Here is a 21,039-nt window from a genome sequence, read left to right as displayed (position 1 = left end):
TTTTTAAGTGAATTTTTATCTCATTTTAATATGGATACTTAAGTCAGTAGGAGAAATAGCATAAATTCATTACAAGAAGTCATGAAAAAACTAATGCTAAGAAAATGTTAAATACCAGAACATTAGTCAATATTAGAACTTGATAATTGTTAGGAAATATGTAATACTGGTGGATCTAACCTCAGGGTAGAGGGAAAAGTTGACATTGGAAAAATGAAGCCTAGGCCCCCTGAATCCAGCTGCTCCAAGTTGCTGGACACCCACAGTCCTAGCTGGCTAAGTCTGGGCATAAACCCAGATGAGACATGCTACATAGATCTAAGTCATCTCCACTTCTAGCCTTGTTTCCTCTTTTACTCCTTAATGTGAAAGAATAACCCTGGCCTTTTTTTGTAACTCGACCACCTTTAGTTGTAAAATGGTGTAAAATATGGCTAAATAACATTCTGTGTTAAAAAATAAACCACAGAGCTCTTTAAGCCTACTCTTTTAAAATACAAGTATTTTTCCGTTAGAACATGGAAGCTATTACCAAAAATAGTGAAAAGAAGCTTTAATGTATAATCATATAAAAGAACAACAGAACTCTTTTCCCTCCAAGAATTAAAAGCATTTCTAATATGATGACCTCCCAGATGGTAGGAATAAGGAATATGATAGTCCCAAACTAGAATGCCACCTGCTGTCCTTGTCTCCATTTCTTTCTTTTTTTTTTTTGTCAGATAAAGTCCCAGTTTTCTGACCCTCTCCCAGTTGTTAAAATTTTCAATCTTTGCAAAGAACCCACAGTCATGACAGGTATTGTGCTTCCCCTCTACTAACCCAGTTTCTCATGGTTTTCTCATGCTAGTGAATATTCAGATGGTTTTGGTGTCACTATGTGTCAATGTCAATGTGACCATTCCTATACCGTTATTGGTTAAACATTGTGATTTACGTGTGATTGCACTGTTTATTTTATTCACTAGTCTGGGGATGTGTTGGAAATCAATCAACTTAATATAATGAAGTCAGTTTCTCAATTAGGTTTATATACAATGAATTTTTAATCTGTGAAGCAAATTTAGCTCAATATTCAGAATCTTTCTAGCAATAAGGAATCCTAGCATTTTGAATCAACAAATCCATTTTAAAAACTGCCCTATTTCCTCAATCTAATGACATGATATTCTTTTCCAAAGCCTATCTGTTATGAAACTTTATATTGATATTCCTAGAATTATGTTTGTTTCTTGTTTTATAATTTGTGATTTTCACGTGAATTAAGCATAAAAACATTCTGAGAAAATAATCTTAAATCTGTTACAGTTGATGTTAATTTGAAACCATAGTAATATGTCTTCTTTCCCCTAAAAAGTGATAATATTCTTACTTTCTCCTAGTATTTTAATGATAATATTTTTACCTTCTCCTAGTGTTTTTTCCTTTCAGGGAATACATCATTAGCCAAAGAATTTGCTTGCTCCAAAATTTTCTGATAAACTTCAAGAGAAATGCATAAATAAAAGGAATTTACTCTCAAATGGTTTAGTAAATAGTCATTTCACTTAAAAAGTAATACATCTGTTTTCAGCAGGGTATCTTATGAAACAGATTACATTAATGAGGAGAGAAACAGTAATCAGTTATCTGTTTCTGTGTAAAAACTAGCCCCAAATTTACTGTTTTAAAAGACTCAATGAATTTGTTTTCTTCTTAATAATTCTGTGGGTTGGCTGGGCAGTTCTGTAGGTCTGTGCCTGAGGACAGACTCCCTGAGGCTTACTCATGTATCAGATTCAGATGCTGGCTGTGGAATGGCTTAATGTGTCTGACAGCTGGTACCAGCTGTTGGCAGGGATGCCTTGGTTCTTGTCTATGTGACCTTCCATCCTCTGTAAGACTGAAGTTGTAACATAGCAGTCTCAGGACAGAACCCCACAATAGGTGAATCTGACACAAAACACCTATTAAACCTTTGCTTATTTTATATTTGTCAGTGTGATTGACCCAAGCAAATCACATGACCAGGGCCAGAGCTGATATGAAAGGGAGCTTAAATAGCATCTCTTGCTGGAAAAATAACAAAAGAAAAGCTTGTAATGACATTAAAGTGAAGTTATTCTTTAAGGAGTTACCTTCCTTACTAAAAATTGTGTTGAGAATAAAGAGGAGAGGAAGTGGAGGTGTGGCTCAAGGAGTAGAGTGCCAGCCTCGAGCAAAAAGGCAAAGCAAGAGTGTGAAGCCCTGAGTTCAAGCCCTGCTACTGGCATAAAGTGTAGGGTAGGAGAGAGAGATGTTTTCATAAAAGCATAATTTCAGAAATGATTCAGAAGGCACTTACATCTAATGAGGCTTTATAGTTTACAAGACATTTTCATATCTCATCACATTTATCCTCGGGGTACTGTATAAAGTTTTCAAGATAATTATTTTGCAGTTGATTAAAGCAAGATTCAAGGAGCTTCATTAACTTTGCATGATTTAACACTATTAGGTGAAAGAGCTAGGGTCTAAGATCTGATAGCCATCCTCTCCCTGTTCTGTGGCAAAACTTGAGGCAAAGAGCAAAATGTAAAGAAAACATTTATTTCTTATTTCTTGATATATATAGATGTATATATATATATATATATATATACATATATATTTCAAAGAAATGAAGTTTGAAATTTATCAGATAAAACATGTTAATATTTACAAGAGAAATGTATGGCCTTTTTGTTTATAGAAAGCATATATGATGCTAGATTTGTGCTCTCTATACTTCTGAACCAATGATGGGAAAATGGGAAGCAAAACTGAAGCAAATTGAAGAACTAGCATCTCAATATGAGAGGAAACCATTGTCCTCAGTCTATAGACCAAGACTGTCCAAGCCAGAAGAACCACCTTCCATTTGGAAGCTATTTCATCGACAAAATCAAGCTTTTGATTTTGTTAAAAGCTGTAAAGAGGTAATTGCTGCATTTTCAGGTTTTTTTCTTATCTGTTGAGCGACTATAGCTAAAGATTTTCTTAATCTATTATTTGTCTTCATTTCAGACTATATGCTCTATCAAATAATTTAATGGGAATTTTATATCACATGCTTTGGGAAAAATATCTCTTTGGATCATTAAGATAAATTTGTGTTTTCCCTCCCTCCCACCCTTCCTTCTTTTTCTTTCCTCCTTTCTCTTTATTTTTAGTACTGGGAATTGAACGCAAGGCCTATGCTTGCTATACAAACATTCTACCAATTCAGCAGTGCTCTAGCCCCCATTTATATTAATAATGAAAACTAATGACATATCTAGTCCAAACTAGTTTAAAAACTTGAGAGGAAAGAAAACCATAATTATTACCAGTACATTTTTTGTTTGATTTTTATTTTTTTGACAGTTCTGGGACTTGAACTCTGGTCCTGGGTACTATCCCTGAGCCTCTTTGTGCTCAAGGCTTGAGTGATAGCGCCACTTCCAGTTTTAGAGTAAGTTTATTGGTGATAAGAGTCTCATGGGGACTTTTCTTCTAGGGATGGCTAGATCTCAGATCTCAGCCTCCTGAGTAGTTAGGATTATAGGCATGAGCCACCAGCGCCTGGCTTGACAATACATTTTTTTTTTAAAGTTTAAGATTTGATAGAGGAACCGTTTTTCCTTCGTAAATGGATGCTCATTCATCTCATAAGAATAGTTTAGAAAATATAAAGAAAACTTTCATCTTCTTTCTGAGCAAACCTATTCATGTATCAGAAATTAAAATATAGTTTCATTTGACCTTGGATTTTAAAATGATATAGGAATATGCTTGCTGATCTTGCCTGTCATAAGTCTATAACATTTATTGAAAAAGATTTTTAGTAGGATCAAACATTTTTCTCATTCAGAAAAATGAAAGTAGGCTCAATAGCTACCTTTAGCTAAGTAGAAGCAGAAGAACACGTGTGTACATGCATGTGTATATATATATATATATATATATATATATATATATATATATATATATATATATATAGGCATGAAGAAGAGTTTGAACTCAGGGTCTTGCACTTGGTAGACTAGCATAGTGCTACTTCTGGTCCGGGTTTCACTGGTTATTTTTAGGAGAGGGGCTTGCTTCCTGTCAAGGTTCATACTTGAACTGAGATTTCCCTTCTTAAGGCTTACCATCATTGCTGAGATCACACACTTGTCCCAACACATCCAGCTTCTCTCTAGAGATGGCCTCCAGCCATGATCTTCCCAGTCTCAGCCTCCCAAGTAACTAGGATTACAGGCATGGCCCACCAGCCCCTGGCTCTGAAAGAAGTTCTTTACGGCAGCAGCTGCGAATAATTCTAGCTAGTCAGTATTACAGTAACTTTTCAAAAATTTCTTCTCATATACATGTTTATATGTACTAGAGAAATTTAAAATTATCTTTACCTCAAATCACTTGTAGTTATATTTAGGAAATTTTGAAAAATTTAAAGTGAACAAATGTCAATAATTTGATTTTTGGTTTTGTGGTTTGTTTGTTTTTTGGTAGTGCTAAGGTTAGAACTCAGGGCCTTGAGCTTTCTGGGCAGGTACTCTACCAGTTAGGCCCTGTTTCCTACTGCTTGTTTTGGACATGCAATCTCTGAGTCTTTTCTGCTCAAGCTGGCCTTGAACTACTGTGGCTCTCCAGTTTTCAGATCTAAGCTTCCTGAGTAGCCAGGATTGCAGGCAGTTGGCTTAAATGATCTTTTTTTTTTGATCGGTCGTGGGGCTTGAACTCTGGGCCTGGGCACTGTCCCTATGCTCTTCAGCTCAAGGCTGAGCACTCTACCGCTTGAGCCACAGCGCCACTTCCGGTTTTCTAGTGGTTTATTGGACTTTCCTGCCCAGACTGGCTTTGAACTGTGATTCTCAGATCTCAGCCTCCTGAGTAGCTAGGATTATAGGTGTGAGCCACCAGCGCCCCGGCATGATCAGGTTTTTTACTGATGTAGATACAGTAATGTTTGTCTTGTTTTTAGTAATACATTTTTCACATTTTGGTTTCTGAAAAAAAATAACATTCTTTATGCACATTTTCTAGCTACAGTTGAATTTAAATTTGCATGTCGTAAATTTTCAAATATTATTTTTAATTTTATATAGGATGTTCATGTATTTGCTTTGGAATGCAAAGTAGGAGATGGACAGCGTATTTACCTTGTAACAACTTACGCTCAACTTTGGTTTTACTACAAATTGCAGTAAGTAGTTGTAACAGAATAGCACATGAAGCTAAATTATATTTGTTTTAGTAATTTTAGTGAGATTAATTCAGGTTGAGTTGACATTCACAGTTCTGGACCACATAATTAGTTACACCAACATATTAGTATTAAGTTCTGGAGTTTCCTGTCATCATTCTCTTGTTACTCAGTTATCAGGCATTAGAGCATGTGCACGTGCGCTTGCGTGTGCGTACGCGCTCATGCGCGTGCGTGCACACACACACACATACACACACACATACTTAAAGAGAATTTTGTGGTTTCTTTTTTATTATTATATAAATGTTGTACTATTGTATTGTAATATTAATTCCCAGTGCATGCTTATCTTATTAATTTTCTAATAAAGAAATAAGTGATTTTTTGTTTTTGTTTTTGGTTTTTGCCAATCCTGGGGCCTGGGCCTGAGCCTGGGCCTGGGTGCTGTTCTTGAGCTTCTTTTGCTCAAGGCAAGTGCTCTACCACTTGAGCCACAGCAACACTTCTTGCTTTTTTGAGTAGTTTATTGGAGATAAAAGAGTCTCATGGACTTTCCTGCTCGGGCTGGCTTCAAACTGAGATCCTTGGATCTCAGCCCCCTGAGTAGCTAGGATTACAGGCATAGCCACCTCGGTGCCCAGCTAAGAAATAGGTTTTACTTGAGAAATTTATTCACTTATTCTTTAGACCTGGGCAATGTATGGAAAAGGACAGTAAGTTAATATAGATAGCTTCAATTGTCTTAAAATACTTTTATTATAAGGTTGCTTAACTAGCATTTAATACAATGCTTGATTTATTTATGTTTATATACATGGAGCACCAGTAATACATGAGTTAAAACTCGTAATATGACAGATGGTGTTTTACTGAAACAGACTCTCATATTGAATATGGTGCTATTAGGAAATTGTATATATACCTGTGTGGGTTTTCTTTTCTTTTTTCTTTTTTGTGTGCCAATCTTAGGCTTAAACACAAGGCCTGAGCTTTTTTGCTCAAGTTTAGTGCTCTACCATTTGAGCCACAGCTTAACTTCTAGTTTTTTGGGGGGTAGTATATTAGAGATAAGTCTCATGGACTTTCTTGCCTGGGCTGGCTTTGAACTGTGATCCTCAGATCTCAGCCTCCTGAGTAACTAGGATTACAGGTGTGAGTCATGGGCTTGTGTGTTTTTTGAGTTCCTATATGATATGTCACATGAGGATACAATTTCTCCCCACTTTTCCTTCTTTAAGTTACGATAGACATTTTTTTCTATGTAATGCCATCTGAACTCCACTTAGCCCAAATTACCATTTACATTTTGAGTTACTATCTATTCTTGTTTAGTTTTAATTTTTAATGACCTGTCAGTAGATATGCAAAAAGTTTTTAATTCAACATGTCAGTTTCTGAATATAATGTATCTTGATCAGTGTTAACCCTTCCCTCATTCTCTCCTCCCATTATCCCAACATCACCCATTCTTTCAAGTTACCTACTTCTGTTTTCACATATGTACATTTAATATTACAGCAGCATTTTCCCATCATCGCTCTTAGCATCTATTCTTATTAACCCATGTCAGGCATTTCTCCCATGGCAGCATTGCTAGTGAGCACTGGAAATTTATTGAAGTCATATGATTCATCATTTTTACTTTAAAAAAAAAACACATTTTAAGATATCATCTTCCTAATAAAATTAAAAATTACAAATTCCTGTGGAAAAATTGTGATATCCATAGATACCACATAATACCTCAATTTGCGACAGAATATTCTCAAGCGAAATTTGTTTCATAATACCATAAAATAGAAATATTATACAATGTCAAAATCATGTCAATAAGTAACACTGTAAGATTGACTTTATTTCTCAGTTGATATTTCAGAATATGTTTGTTACATCATTTTTAATAGAAACTGTTGACACTGTGAGCTATAAATTTATTGTGGGATGGTTTTCACTTTATCATTTCATAATTATATGTAGTTAGGGCACAGTTAACACTGTATTTTAGATACAAGATCACCTCCTATGATTTAAAAGATATATGGTAAAAATCTAAGTCTTTTTTTTTCTAATTTAATTTTATTGTCAAGAGGTTACAGTTACCTATGTAAAAAAATTCTAACAGTCTTGAATTATTGAATTTAGGAAAAATCTTTTGCACTGTTATGAAGTTATTCCTGAAAATGCTGTGTGCAAGCTCTATTTTGATTTGGAGTTTAACAAATTAGCCAATCCAGGCACTGATGGGAAAAAGATGGTCGCATTACTCATAGAAGTAAGTGACACACTTTCTTCATTCACTTTTTCATTGATTCATTCAGTGAACTCACTTTACATAACATGTATGGTCTGGTCTGTGTTCCTCCTCTTTTTCCTTGTTACTCTTTTTTTTTCTTTCTTTCCTTTTTTTCTTTTTTTTGGTGTGTGTATGCCAGTCCTGGGGTTTGAACTTGGGGCCTGGGTGCTGTCCAAAAGCTTTTTTGTTCCAGGCTAAGTGCTCTACCACTTGAGCCATAGTGCTACTGCCAGGTTTTTGGTGGTTAATTGGAGATAGGAGTCTCATGGACTTTTCCTGCCTGGGCTGGCTTCAAACCATAATCCTCAGATTTCAGCCTTCTAGGTAGTTAGGATTACAGATGTGAGCCACTTGTATCCTGCTGACTTTTATTTTTAATATCACTTTTGTAAGTAAGTTATGAGGAGAAAAGAAAATTAAATTTATGACCAAATATTTTATAAAATATTACTATATGTAGTTAAAAAACCTTGATAAAGATGACAGTTTGCAAGTTTTCTGTTTTGCAAATTACATATGAATTCTCTGACTTCCAAATAGTTAGCTGTGGTAAACATCAGGTAATTTTTACTGTAAAATTTGCATCTGAGATCAAGTTCAATGAAACTTTGAGCAAATTAGTATCAAGAATTAGTATTCAACAAAATTAGTATCAACTGCCAGGAATTTTTTATGTATTTTGTGCAGGTTCACAACTCCAGGTAGACTGAAATGAGAATCTGGCAAGCAGAAGATACAGTGCATGGCAGGAATAATGGTCATACTTTATTCAAAGATCTTTGCTCATAGACTCATCGTTGGCAGTAAAAAGAGCAGCCTTCTTGTGTAGGCCCTCTGTGGCTTACTAGGAATTAAGACTCAGAGATTTTCCATTATATGTAAATATGATGGTACTATTAGCAAAGAAGTATTACATTGTTTGAGACACTAGATATTTCTTTAATGAAATCAACCAAAGAATAAATCCCATTTATAACATACACTAATAAGAAAAGTGGGAATATTCACTGAAGTTTAAACATTTTTTTTCCTGTAATTCATTATATCATCTTATCCAAATAGTCCTTGAACAACTAATCTTGTCTACAGCAAAAGCTGGGAAAAAAACTAGAAACTTAGTTAAAAATGTTGACTATGTTGATAGTTTGTTGATATTTGTCTTTGTTGAATGTTTGTATTTTATTTAATACAATTTTTTTATAAACACTTAGGTTGAACTTAATTTTATTACTTTGTATGTTACATGTTTATAATTTAGTAAGTATGTTTTGTCTTTACAAGGAAGCATAAATTAGTTTAGCTGTTATCTTTAAAATAATAGTTAATAAATAACTGGTTAGTAACAAGTGGCTAGAATGTTAATGCTTTGGTTTAATTACTTAACTAATATATTTTAATAATGCTGCTGCTACCAATTGGAATGAATTCTGCTGCTAATAATTTTGTTAGTTAACAAGTAACTACCTATTTTTAACCTACAGATTTTATAATTATAAGTTCTATTAAAGTTTACCTTGGGAAAGAGGTTAGGAGAGGCTGCTTAATGTTATCTTCTAAAGAGTCATCAAATTCTCTGAAGCTCCAAAGTTCGGAACTCAGACTTATTTATCAAAAATGTTCAGCCTCTATTAAGTGCAGGTTTCTATTTCTATATATTCTGGAAATAAAATGGTGACCTCAAAGAGGCATATTTTCTGACTTCATAGAATAGATTTTGCTCCATAGATGAGATCCAAAATTAAAGTTTAAACAAGATAGGAACTTATTTCTTCTATACTATCCAGTGTGTTCTATCCAGTGTCTTCTATACTGTTCCATTGTGATAGGGACAAGGCTAGTTCTACCTTGGCTATTCCTAAAATGCTGTTATTTACATTGTCATAAATTCTATATACTAGTCAGTGGAAAATGGGAGATGAGAAGGGTACCTTGCCATTAAGACTATAACTTAGAAATGGAGTATGTTCCTTCCTTTCCCTTTCCACTGGCTACCTTTAGTCACATGGCCACAGTTTGCTTTAAAGACTCCAGGAAAAGGAAAGGACATATACTAAGAGATACCCTCTGTAATATAGATAAAACATGTCAGAATGACATAAATGAGTATAAAATTATAGCTAGGTGCTACAAAGAGATAGAGCATTTGGGAGAATTTGACACAGATGGGGAGACTGAGGAGATTTTTTTTTTTTTAAACCAAGAAAATGAGAATTTATTTCAGATGTCAGTCAACTCACACAAGGGGGAGTATATTCCAATAGAATACAAAAATGTTACTAAATACAATTAATTCCATAACTATGAGGTATTTCAAGTGGCTAACAAACGCTCTTTCCTAATCTCAAGAAAACTGCACTTGGTAGTTCATACTAGCTGCATGTTGCAAATAGGAAGCCTCCTGCTGAGGGAAGGATGACTTGTCTGGAGGCGTTACTGTCAGTACTTTGAAGTAGTTGCGCGTACCAGGCACTTGAAAAGTCTTTAGTCTCATTTTCTCTAAATCTTAGGTGGTACTGTTTTTTCCTCCACTTACCAGTTGAGGAATGGATGCTGTAGATTTAACTTGAATTAGAGAGCTGGTAAATGGCAAAGCCACTCAAGCCTGCCTCTGTATGGCTCTGAATCTTGGGCATCTACCCATGTACTTCCTGTCTGCTGCCAGTATGTGTCATCTTGCTCACAAGCTGGGATCTTGGAGGTGGATATGGGCCTAATAGGAATGAGAGATTTTCTAATAGTTACAGCTATAAAACAGTGATATTAATGACTTCAATTCATAAAAAATATGTAGAGGGGTGCTTAAGAAGAAATATTTCATTATAATTTTAAAGACAATTCATAAATTGTCTTCTAGAAGGCTTCTTTAATCCTGAAAAGTTAATCTTATGAAATTTAAAATACAAACGTAATAATTTTAAAATGAAACCCATTTTGATGTATGAGTAAATTGGTAAAATTGTTATATTGTGAATATAGTTTTTAGTTTTAGGGTTTTTTTGGTTAAATTTACTTGCCTCAAGATATTTGAATTTTTCTCAAAGAAAAATATTAAAAACTCAAGCCATAAATTATTTCCATTTTCTTTGTGTGGACAGCATGTTTGTAAAGCACTTCAGGAGTTGTATAGTGTTCACTGTTCAGCTGAAGACGTTTTCAACCTGGATTCTAGCACTGAGGAAAAATTTAGCCGCCATTTGATATTTCAGCTCCATGACGTGGCCTTTAAAGATAACATTCATGTTGGTAAGTTGACTGCCTGTATAAAAATCATGGAGTTAAAAGAAACTATACACACATCTACCTATCCTCTTTACATTTTGTTAATACTCACCAGATTTTATGGTTGCTAATCTATCCTAACAAAATGAAACATAATTTTTCATGTATTCAGGATTTACCTTTACCTTTCCGCTTATCTTTCTGCTAGGTTAATCTGTTCATTAGTGTCTCTTATCATAGTTATTGAGGTAGCTATGTGTGTCCTTGTACTGGTTTCTGTTGTAACAGGATTCATTTATGTTTTCTGGATCACTTCTTAAGCCTTTTCATTTCAAGTCTTAATCGGTGATTCCGATTTCTGATTTGCTAAGGCTTTGAATTAGTTGTAGCTTTGGGGCTTTGGCTCTCAGGTCATATTTTTTAAAAAAGCTTACTTCCAGGTGTCAGTGGTTTACACCTGTAAGCCTCTCTACTCTGGAAGTTGAGATCTGAGGATTATGGTTCAGAGCTAGCTGGGGCATGAAAGTCTGTGAGACTGTTTTTTCCAATTAACTACCAAAAAGCTGGAAATGACGTTGTGGTTCAAAGTGGTAGAACATTAGCTTTGAGCACAAAAGCTTAAGGACTGGCACACACACACACACACACACACACACACACACACACACACACACACACACACACACACACACACACACACGTTCTAGACAGAATCTTAGGTGAAGAACATATGTGTAAATCTACTAGTATTTGTATTTCTAGAGTATTTTGTGGTTCAAAGTGGTAGAACATTAGCTTTGAGCACAAAAGCTTAAGGACTGGCACACACACACACACACACACACACACACACACACGTTCTAGACAGAATCTTAGGTGAAGAACATATGTGTAAATCTACTAGTATTTGTATTTCTAGAGTATTTGTCTCAGGACTTAGGCATCTAGAGACATTAGTTCCCAGCATCACATGAAGCCAGTCCAGAGGAGAAACAAATAAACAAAATATGAACACCAAAGCAAGATTTCAGTAGAGAGAGTGTTTATCAAACCAGACATAGAACAAGTGTCCTTAGGTCTAAAGTATAGTTAATTGAAGTTCAGGTAACAGGCAACCTGTTATCTGAGTCACAAGTATCTTTGTTTCACAACTGTTTAGGGCAAAAGGCATGGCATAGTCACCCAAGGACTGGCAGGAAAGTCAGGAACCTAAAGTGCTGAATGATGGTAATGCTAGGTCCCTAGGATGATGTGTACATGAAGCTCCTATTCCCTTGATTTTGATTTGCTTAGCTGGACACCCCATCTCTGTCTTTTCCTCTCATGACTTAAGTTACTAGTAATTGTGGGATAATTAGTCTTTTTTTTTTTTTTTTTTTTTTTTTTGTCGGTCGTGGGGCTTGAACTCTGGGCCTGGGCGCTGTCCCTCAGCTCTTCAGCTCAAGGCGAGCGCTCTACCACTTGAGCTACAGCGCCACTTCCGGTTTTCTGGTGGTTTATTGGAGATAGGAGTCTCACGGTCTCTCCTGCCCGGGCTGGCTTTGAACCGCGATCCTCAGATCTCAGCCTCCTGAGTAGCTAGGATTACAGGCGTGAGCCAACAGCGCCCGGCTAAGGGATAATTAGTCTTATAGGCCCACTAGTCTGTCTTCATTCTGTCCTTTTCCCTTAATTCCCACCATGGGCACGTTCTCCAGAGTTCCTGAGCCTTTGTGCTTTGAGTTGCTGCTGTCCAAACAGACATCGTTCCAGTTCACCTGATCTTTTATTAAGATGCAGAGTCACAACTAGGCCTGATGATTTAGGTTCGTGTTCTTCTGGGTGGGAGATAATATCCAGTGCTCACTGTGTCAAAGAACTTATCACTTCCTGAGGTAGTTTCTTGTTTTGTCTTCTTTTAATGTTTCATTATAGCAGGGACAGTTTCTTTTTTTTGGGGGGGGGGGGTGGCCTCCGGTCGTGGGGCCTGAACTCTGGGCCTGGGCACTGTCCCTCAGCTCTTCAGCTCAAGGCTAGCACTCTACCACCTGAGCCACAGCACTACTTCTGGCTTTTTTCTTTTTTTTTTTCTTTTTTGCTTATATGGTGCTGAGGAATCGAACCCAGGGCCTCGGGCATGCAAGGCAAGTGTTCTACCACTGAGCCACCTTCCCAGCCCAGGGACAGTTTCTTATTCACAATTTTAATTCCAGAGCTTAGTACATAGTAATAATACCATATTAAAAATTAGTATAACAAGCAAATGGTATTAAGCATTAATAAATATAAGTAGGCATTTAATACATTATTTGCTAAATGGATGCATGTTAAGTAGAAAATGAAAGCAGAGTCCTAATCGAGGTCAGTTTTTGATTTTTACTTACTCCTCCATGATGTATGACTATTGGTCACAAGGCTAGAATTTGTGGCTACAGATGGAGAGAATAGGTACTTGAAGAGTAACTGTAACTAGCTGTTCTGCATATATATCTCCTGAAAGCAGATGACTTTCAGTCTAAGCTTTGGATAAATTTTCATCATGTAGACAAAAGTGGCCTGTAGAGTCAGAGAGAACAGCTTAAACAGAAGCATGGAAACATGAATTTATGTGAATTTGTGGAGCAGTGGGATAGTCCAGAAGCGCTAACTTAGACACATAGCCCTCATAAATGGGATGTCATCTAAGGCTTTTCCTCTAAAATTATAAATGGCCAGAATCAGACACAAAGTAATCCAAATTTTCCCTTTAGTTCCCCTCTCTTGGTGTATCTATTGATGACATTTCAATTTCTATTGTCAGCTTTTCAGAAATGGGAATTAGGTTAAAAGTAAAAGACCATAGAATTTGATCTGTAAGATACTTCTCCAAATTATTTGAAATTTTTAGGATTGTTTGATTAGTTCTTTTGAATTAGCCATTGAGAGTCCCTGTCTAGTGAGAGGAGGTGACGAGGTTAGCGAAGGGAAGGAGACTCTGGAGAAGTTTGCCGGGAGCCAGTGTGTTAGTACATATGCTGGCTGACTGGCCTGATGACCTGCTCATGTTAGCTCTCCACCAAGGTTCAGGCCTGCTGCTTCAGCACCACATCAGAGCTTGCTTCTTTTATTGCCTAGGATCAAGTAGATGGGATTTTAAGTTTCCATTAATTATATCAGTTAATGCACATAAAGTTTTCTTATCCTTTAATATGTTTTGATGTCTTGCCGCTCAGTGTTTACCTTCTCTCCCTCACTGTAGAAATAATCATGTCTGTATATCATTAAAAGGATTAAAGGTCTTGCTTTCAGTTTGATGTTCAGTATGTGTATGTATGTGTGTATGTATGCATATATGTATGTATGTCACTTTTCTGAGACAGGTGCTACGTAGTCCAAGTTAGCCTCAAACTTAGAATCTTCCTTCCTCTGCCTCTGACACATGTTTAATGCTTTTTAAGCAATTGTAGCTGATCATGGTGGTATACATCTATAACACTAGCACTTAGGAGGCAGGAAGATTATGAATTCAAGGCCAAACTAGTCTATATAGCAAGAACATTTATTTTTTTTTTTTTTAAAAAGACAAGAAATTAGATTTGTCTTCGAATAGGAAAGTAAATCTAATTTAAAGAAATATTTTTGAATAGAGTATATGTTGTGATTTAAGGATTCAAGCATTTCTGGTAAATAAAGTGATAAGTAAACCTAGTCTATTAAATTGGAGAGATTAAGTTTTTCTTATATTATCTCATTTATACAGTATCATAAACAGTCAAATTATGACTTGGTTTTATAACTTGGTGATATAAATGGTAATTTGAGTTGAAAGAAGTTCCAGATTGTTTGATGAACTTCTCCTGGTACAGATAGAACTGCTATTCAGAATGCATAGAGTAAATGTAAGTACCAGATGTATCTAATTGCTTTAGTTTGGACTTGAGGTCAATCTATGACCAGTGTGAGAGAGTAGGATTGGCAGCGACCGTGGAGCTGCGGAAGTCAGGAAGTCTTAGGTGGTAGGAGGTAATTGAGAATGAGCTGGTGAGAACTTGCCCACATCCTGACTTCAGGATGTGGTATGCCAGAGCCTCTCAATATTCTGTCCATTATCCCAGCAGCAAGTTTCCTCATGCACACTGTCATTGCTTAATCACTATTCTAATTTGTATTAGTAAAAGTGGTGCTTTTTAGTGACAGCATGTTCGGCTCAGGCCCATACTAGTGACTAACACAAGAATGATTTGTTTACATGGCTTGCAGGCTAGGTGGAATCAAAAGTAAAAGATTGCCCAAAAGAAAGAAATGAAGTAGCAGAAGAGACATGCCATAGTTTGCTATAGCAACAGCTCACTTTTAAAACCAATAATCAAAAAATAACACGCCTTACTTGGTAAAATTGTGGAGAGTAGATTTTGCTTAGATTTTAAGTTACAGTTCACCGAAAAGAGTTAGATTGTAATCATGTTGCCTGTTTTTTGCCTTAGGTAATTTTGTCAGAAAAATTTTGCAGCCCGCTCTTCACTTAATTGCCAAAGATGATGATGATAGGATTTCAGAGACATTGGACCATGAATTTCCCCAATTTTCTGAAGCACCATTAAAACAAGGAATTTCCCTTAACAAAATGTCCACAGATAAGGATAAAGGAGAGAGCTGGACATTGAATTCAGAGAAACTGGAGAAGTTGGGGCCAGCTAAGCAAAGTGATCCTGATCTTTCATTTTTAATTGTGAAGAATAACATGGGAGAAAAGCATCTTTTTGTGGATCTAGGTAAATAACATTGAGTGTTGTCTCTTAAACTGGCGTATGGTGTGTGTGTGGGGGGGGCTGTACCGGGGCTTGAACTCAGGGCCCCAAGTTCTCACTTGATTAATACTGCTCAAAGCTGGTACTTAGCCGGGCGCTGGTGGCTCATGCCTGTAATCCTAGCTACTCAGGAGGCTGAGATCTGAGGATCACGGTTCCAAGCCAGCCCGGGCAGGAAACTGTGAGGCTTTTATCTTTAACCACCAGAAAACTGGAAGTGGCGCTGTGGCTCAAGTGGTAGAGCACTAGCCTTGAGCTGAATCGCTGAGGGACAGCGCCCAGGCCCAGAGTTCAAGACCCATGACCGACACACAAAAAAGAAAAGCTAGCCACACCTCTACTTCTAGCTTTTTGCTGGTTAATTGGAGATACAGGTTTTTCAGATTTATCTTCCCAAGCTGGTTTTGAACTTCAACCATAGCTTCCTAAGTAGCCAGGATTACAGGCATATTCACTGGAACCTGGCCAGTGGATAGGCCAAGTCAGTGCCTACTAGTTGCTGTGCTTAGGTACTTGCTACAGTAACAGGATATAGTCAGTATACTCAGGTGCTAGGTTTCTATTTCAGATTTTAGGTGTCTATAGAATGGAAGTCCCAGGCTGGCTTAAGCTGCAAAAAGGAATGCTTATGGCTGGCTGTGCCCTAAACATCCAGAGTTTTGGCAGGGGACAATTGGACCAGTACCCCTTAATTAATTATATCAATTCAAATAGTATAAAAATGGTACTTTTATGGAAAAGTAAAGGTAGACACTCTGTTGACTGAAGAGTTGTATGAGTGGTCAGCTGGTTAGTAGCAGAGGGGTCATTGTGTCAGCTTTCTTGCTGGGGACTTCTTTCTACCTAGCTGTGCTGGGTTCTGATCTCTGAACAATCAAGAGCCAGAATGAAGTAGTATCGCTGGGTAAAAGCAGTGTGCTGGTTTGGGTATGAACAGTGTATGAGTTAGGAGTAGAGGAGTACCCTTCTAAATGGCAGGTAGAATTGGCTGCAGGTCAGATGAGCCCACAGTTAGTTCAGGAAAATGTGTAACAGGAAGTTGACTCACAAACAGTAGCATTAGGCAATAAGTGTACTCCACCCCAGTATGAAAACCTCAAGCAGAATACTATATTTCATGATAGTTCTGGCCTTAAAAGTGAGATTCCTGGACAATAAGAAAATTTTCCTCATAGTTACCACGATACTCAGATTTACCACTGTACCAAAAGAGGATGGGAGAATCTGTGTCTTCTTTTTTCTTTTTCAGTGGTACTAGGAGTATATTTCTACTGTGTGCTTCTCATTGCCACTGAGGCCACAGGTGTTCACCACCACTCCAGCTTTTTTGTGGAGATGGAGTTTCTCATAGTTTTCTGCCTTGGCTGGCCTAGCACCAAGATCCTCCCAATTTCAGCCTCCCACCTCACTTAGGAAGACAGGTGTATACCACTGTAGCCAGCTATGGATACAGGAGTCTTAACATTTCTTTCCAATTGGCTTCAAACCTTGATCCTCCCGTTCTCAACCTCCCATTGGTATAAACCAGTGGCTCCAGGCTAATGTTTCTTTTTCTTTTTTTTTTCTTTTTTTTTTTTTTGTCAGTGTGGGGCTTGAACTCTGGGCCTGGGCACTGTTCAGCTCAAGGCGAGCCCTCTACTACTTGAGCCACAGTGTGACTTCTGGTTTTCTGGTGATTAACTGTCACAGACTTTCCTGCCTGGACTAGCTTCGAACTGCAATCCTCAGATCTCAGCCTCCTGTGTAGCTAGGATTACAGGCGTGAGCCACGGGTGCCTGGTGTTAGTAATTGTTTCTTAAAGGTCTTTGGAAAATTTAGAGATTCAGTAGTACATATAAAAAATGTTTTAAGTTTTTTTTTGTTCAAGACTGGGACTCACACTTGGTCTCTGTTGCTTGTTTTTGCTCACACTGTCTAGGGCTCTGTGACTTAAGCCACATCTCCAATTCCTTAAAAAAACAATTATTGAAGTATAACAGTATAGAAAAGGTGTAAATTTTGATGAATTACTACAAAATTGTCACTGTTTCTATTCTTCCTTAGACAAGAGTCTTTGCCTTGCCCTTCCCAGGCAGTGACCTCCAAAGTACCACAAGTCTGTTTCTTTACCCTGACAGAGAAAAGCCACTTGGTTTTTGTCAGCTAAGCCTTAAGTGTTGTCACAAGCTGGTCTGGCTTTCCTATTTGTTTTCAATTAGAGTTTTCCTAAAATAATCTAATTTGCTATTTCTAGATATGGCATTCTTCCATGTTAACTTCAATTTTTTTTTTTTTTTTTTTGGTCCGGTCGTGGGGCCTGAACTCTGGGCCTGGGCGCTGTCCCTCAGCTCTTCAGCTCAAGGCTAGCGCTCTATCACTTGAGCCACAGCGCCACTTCCGTTTTTTTTCTTTTTTGCTTATGTGGTGCTGAGGAATCGAGACCACAGCCTCAAGCATGCAAGGCAAGCGCTCTACCACTGAGCCACCTTCCCAGCCCTAACTTCAATTTTTTAAAATTGTTTCTCACGGAAATTCTATCAATGTAATTTAACATTTGCTGACTATAAAAGTAATCACAGAAAACAAGCATTCTTTTTTAATTTTTTTGTCAGTCCTGGGCTTGAACTCAAGGCCTGGACACTGTCCCTGAGCTTCTTTTGCTCAAGGCTAACACTACCACTTGAGCCACAGCACCACTTCTGGCTTTTTCTGTTTACGTGGTACTGAGGAATTGAACCTACGGCTTCATGCATGCTAGCACTCTACCACTAAGCCACATTCCCAGCCCCAAGCATTCATTTTTTTTTGTTTTTTATTGTAAAGATACTATACAGAGGGTTATAGTTACATGAGTGAGGTAATGAGTACACTTCCTCTTGAACATTGTTACCCCCTCCATTGTTTTCCCCCTACCATCCCCTCCCTCCCTCCCTTCCCCGAGGTTCTTTTTTTTTTTTGATTGTGATTAATTGATTACATAATTTCAAAGTCACAAGTTCATTCTAACTTTCCTGGAGCAAATTGTCTATCACAGTCTGTAATATATAACAGTGTTCACACGTTATATACCATATTTGTGATCAGCAGCATGGGGATATTTAGTAGTGGTTCAACCAGATGAGCGGGAGTTCTTTGTTTCTTAAGTCCTGTTAGTTTTGTCGTATCACCTAACATTTTGGATTTAGCATCCACTTATCAGGGAGACCATGTACCGTTTGTCTCTTTGTTCTTGGCTTACCTCGCTCAACATGATTCCTTCTAGCTCCATCCATTTCCCTGCAAATGCCATTATTTTGTCATTTCTAATGGCTGCATAATATTCCATTTTGTATAGATACCACAATTTTTGGCTCCATTCATCTGTGGTGGGGCATCTAGGTTGTTTCCATATCCTAGCTATTGCGAACAGTGCTGCAATAAACATGGAGGTGCACGTGTCCTTGTACATTGGTTCCTGTTGTTCAGGGTAGATGCCTAGAAGTGGTACCAAGCATTCATTTTTAACTTAACTTTTGACGTAGGAGTATATACAAGAAACAGAAACTTTCGACTGTATAAATCATCAAAAATAGGAAAGTGTGTGGCTTTGGAGGTTGCTGAAGACAACAGATTTTTTCCTAAACAGCCAAAAAATGTTTCTACAGAAAACCAGTATTTCCTCTCTTCCTTGGTCAGCAATGTCAGGTATGTATACCAGAATTAAATCATCACACATTCAGGAATATTTGTTAGAGTAAATGGTATTGTACATTGTTATATGAAATGTATAAACCCATTCTACCTCAAAGTTCTTAAAATCCTTTCCATTAACTGAACTTATATACTTTCTAGTGTTTCTAAAATCATTAGAGCTTCTATAAAGAAGAAAATAATACTGAATTTAATCCCTAGCACTGACCCCCAAATCAAAACATTTTTTCCTATGGCATAGCTCATATAGTTGTTACCTTTTTCTTCTTATATCATGAATATCTGCCAAGTTAGTAATTTTCCAGCATTTAATTGTAAATAAAACGTTCAATGCCTAATACTTTCATATTATAGAGACATAATTTACTGTCAGATCAGTTGTACATCTAGGTTCCTATGTTTTAGTGAGATTTAAAAAGCATGAAAAGTCTTTCCTTTTTTCTGGGATTTGAATTTTGTCAGCTTAAAACATAAGGGGCAGTAGACTAAGCAAGTTAAAGACTTAACTTGCTATAATTTTTTTCCATTTGTCTTCCTCAAATATTCAAGGAAAAGCATTCCATCAAAGTTAACTTTAAGGATACATTTAAGAATACATTGATGTGGGGAATGTTGTGAGTAGACTTTTCATATCTCTCTATAGATTGTGTTCCCTTAATAACATAACTCAGAGTAAGGGTCAAGTTTTGATTTCATCTTTTTCAGTTGTTTTGTTTGTTTTCTGAGATGGGTCTTACAGTGTAGGTCAGGCTTTACTTTAACTTGGAATCCTCCTGTATGCTGGAATTAATAGGTGTGCACCACCACACCCATTTAGTGTCCTTTCTTCTAAAGGGAAAATAGTAATGACACTTATTCTACAGAATTGTTGAGAGTATTAAGTTAAAATGTTCACATCAAGCATTTACACCAGTGGCCAGAACATGGTATCTACCCAGAAATGTTAGATGGTGGTGGTGTAGCACCTGCAACTCTGGCAGTAGTGTATGTAGTAGCATGAGGGGTCTGTGACTCCTGGTGAAGTTTCAGTATTAATTTTTCAGCAGTGGAGGAGTCTTCTACTGAGTAAAAATGTCTTCACTTGTGTTTCATGTATCCAAGTCAATGCCAGATGTTACCTAGAAGTCAAGGTAACTTCTCTTTGAGTTAATTGTAATCACTTTTCCCTGATTCTTTTATCTTTGCATCTCCCTGTTACTCATACTTGTTACAATAGACATTTCAAAGGCTCTGTGCTTTTGAGGACTAGAATTAGACTTCCTGTTGTTTCAGCCATCAGTCCTTCGATTCCTTCTGTATGTAAGGAAAGTAGTTGAAACAATCACCAATCTTATTTGAAAAAACAATTTATTTTCTCTATTTAAAGAGTCATACTTTTTCTGTTTTTTAAATATAGCAGGGTAAATCCTCTTGTTGACTAAGTATAAAAATGGAACTTGCTGGGCACCAGTGGCTGTAATCCTAGCTAGTCAGGAGGCTGAGATCTAAGGATCACGGTTCAAAGCCAGCCCTGGCAGAAAAAAAGTCTGTGAGACTCTTATCTCCAATAAACCACTTGAAAACCGGAAGTGGCGCTGTGGCTCAAGCGGTAGAGCGCTCGCTTTGAGCTGAAGAGCGCAGGGACAGTGCCCAAGCCTAGAGTTCAAACCCCATGACCAACCAACAAAAAAAAAAGGAACTACTTGGAATTCAGTTTCTTCTCTGTTCTCCCCATTTAAATTCTAATGTTACTTTGTGTCTTTATATACTTCCTTTAGATTCTCAGATACTTTAAGAATTCTTACATGTGATACATTCCAGAATAAAGGAAAGAGAAGTGGGTATCTTAACAGTACCAACAATTCAGGTAATTTTAAGAAAACAATTTCCTATCAAACTTTAAGGTTATAAAATGTTTTTCATT

The 21,039-nt window shown here is 37.0% G+C and overlaps 1 protein-coding gene across 3 annotated transcripts in view; it reads left to right on the top strand.

Annotated features, from left to right (window-relative positions):
• Primpol (primase and DNA directed polymerase) overlaps nt 1-21,039 on the top strand; it is a 29,461-nt gene that overhangs the window by 946 nt on the left and 7,476 nt on the right. For 2 of the 3 annotated variants that reach the window (XM_042700650.1, XM_042700660.1), the window contains exons 2-8: nt 2,711-2,936; nt 5,088-5,185; nt 7,331-7,460; nt 10,577-10,724; nt 15,143-15,430; nt 18,968-19,130; nt 20,894-20,982. In XM_042700650.1, coding sequence (XP_042556584.1) covers nt 2,757-2,936; nt 5,088-5,185; nt 7,331-7,460; nt 10,577-10,724; nt 15,143-15,430; nt 18,968-19,130; nt 20,894-20,982 — 1,096 coding nt within the window. In that variant the 5' untranslated portion in view covers nt 2,711-2,756. The remainder of the gene's footprint in view (nt 1-2,710; nt 2,937-5,087; nt 5,186-7,330; nt 7,461-10,576; nt 10,725-15,142; nt 15,431-18,967; nt 19,131-20,893; nt 20,983-21,039) is intronic. The other variant, XM_042700669.1, reaches the window with a different exon arrangement.

Source organism: Dipodomys spectabilis, unplaced genomic scaffold (assembly GCF_019054845.1).
Source record: "Dipodomys spectabilis isolate Male_0828 unplaced genomic scaffold, ASM1905484v1 ptg000009l, whole genome shotgun sequence".
Taxonomy (NCBI): Eukaryota; Metazoa; Chordata; class Mammalia; order Rodentia; family Heteromyidae; genus Dipodomys; species Dipodomys spectabilis.
Note: the sequence above shows the minus strand (reverse complement) of the source record. Positions and strands in the feature narration are given on the sequence as shown.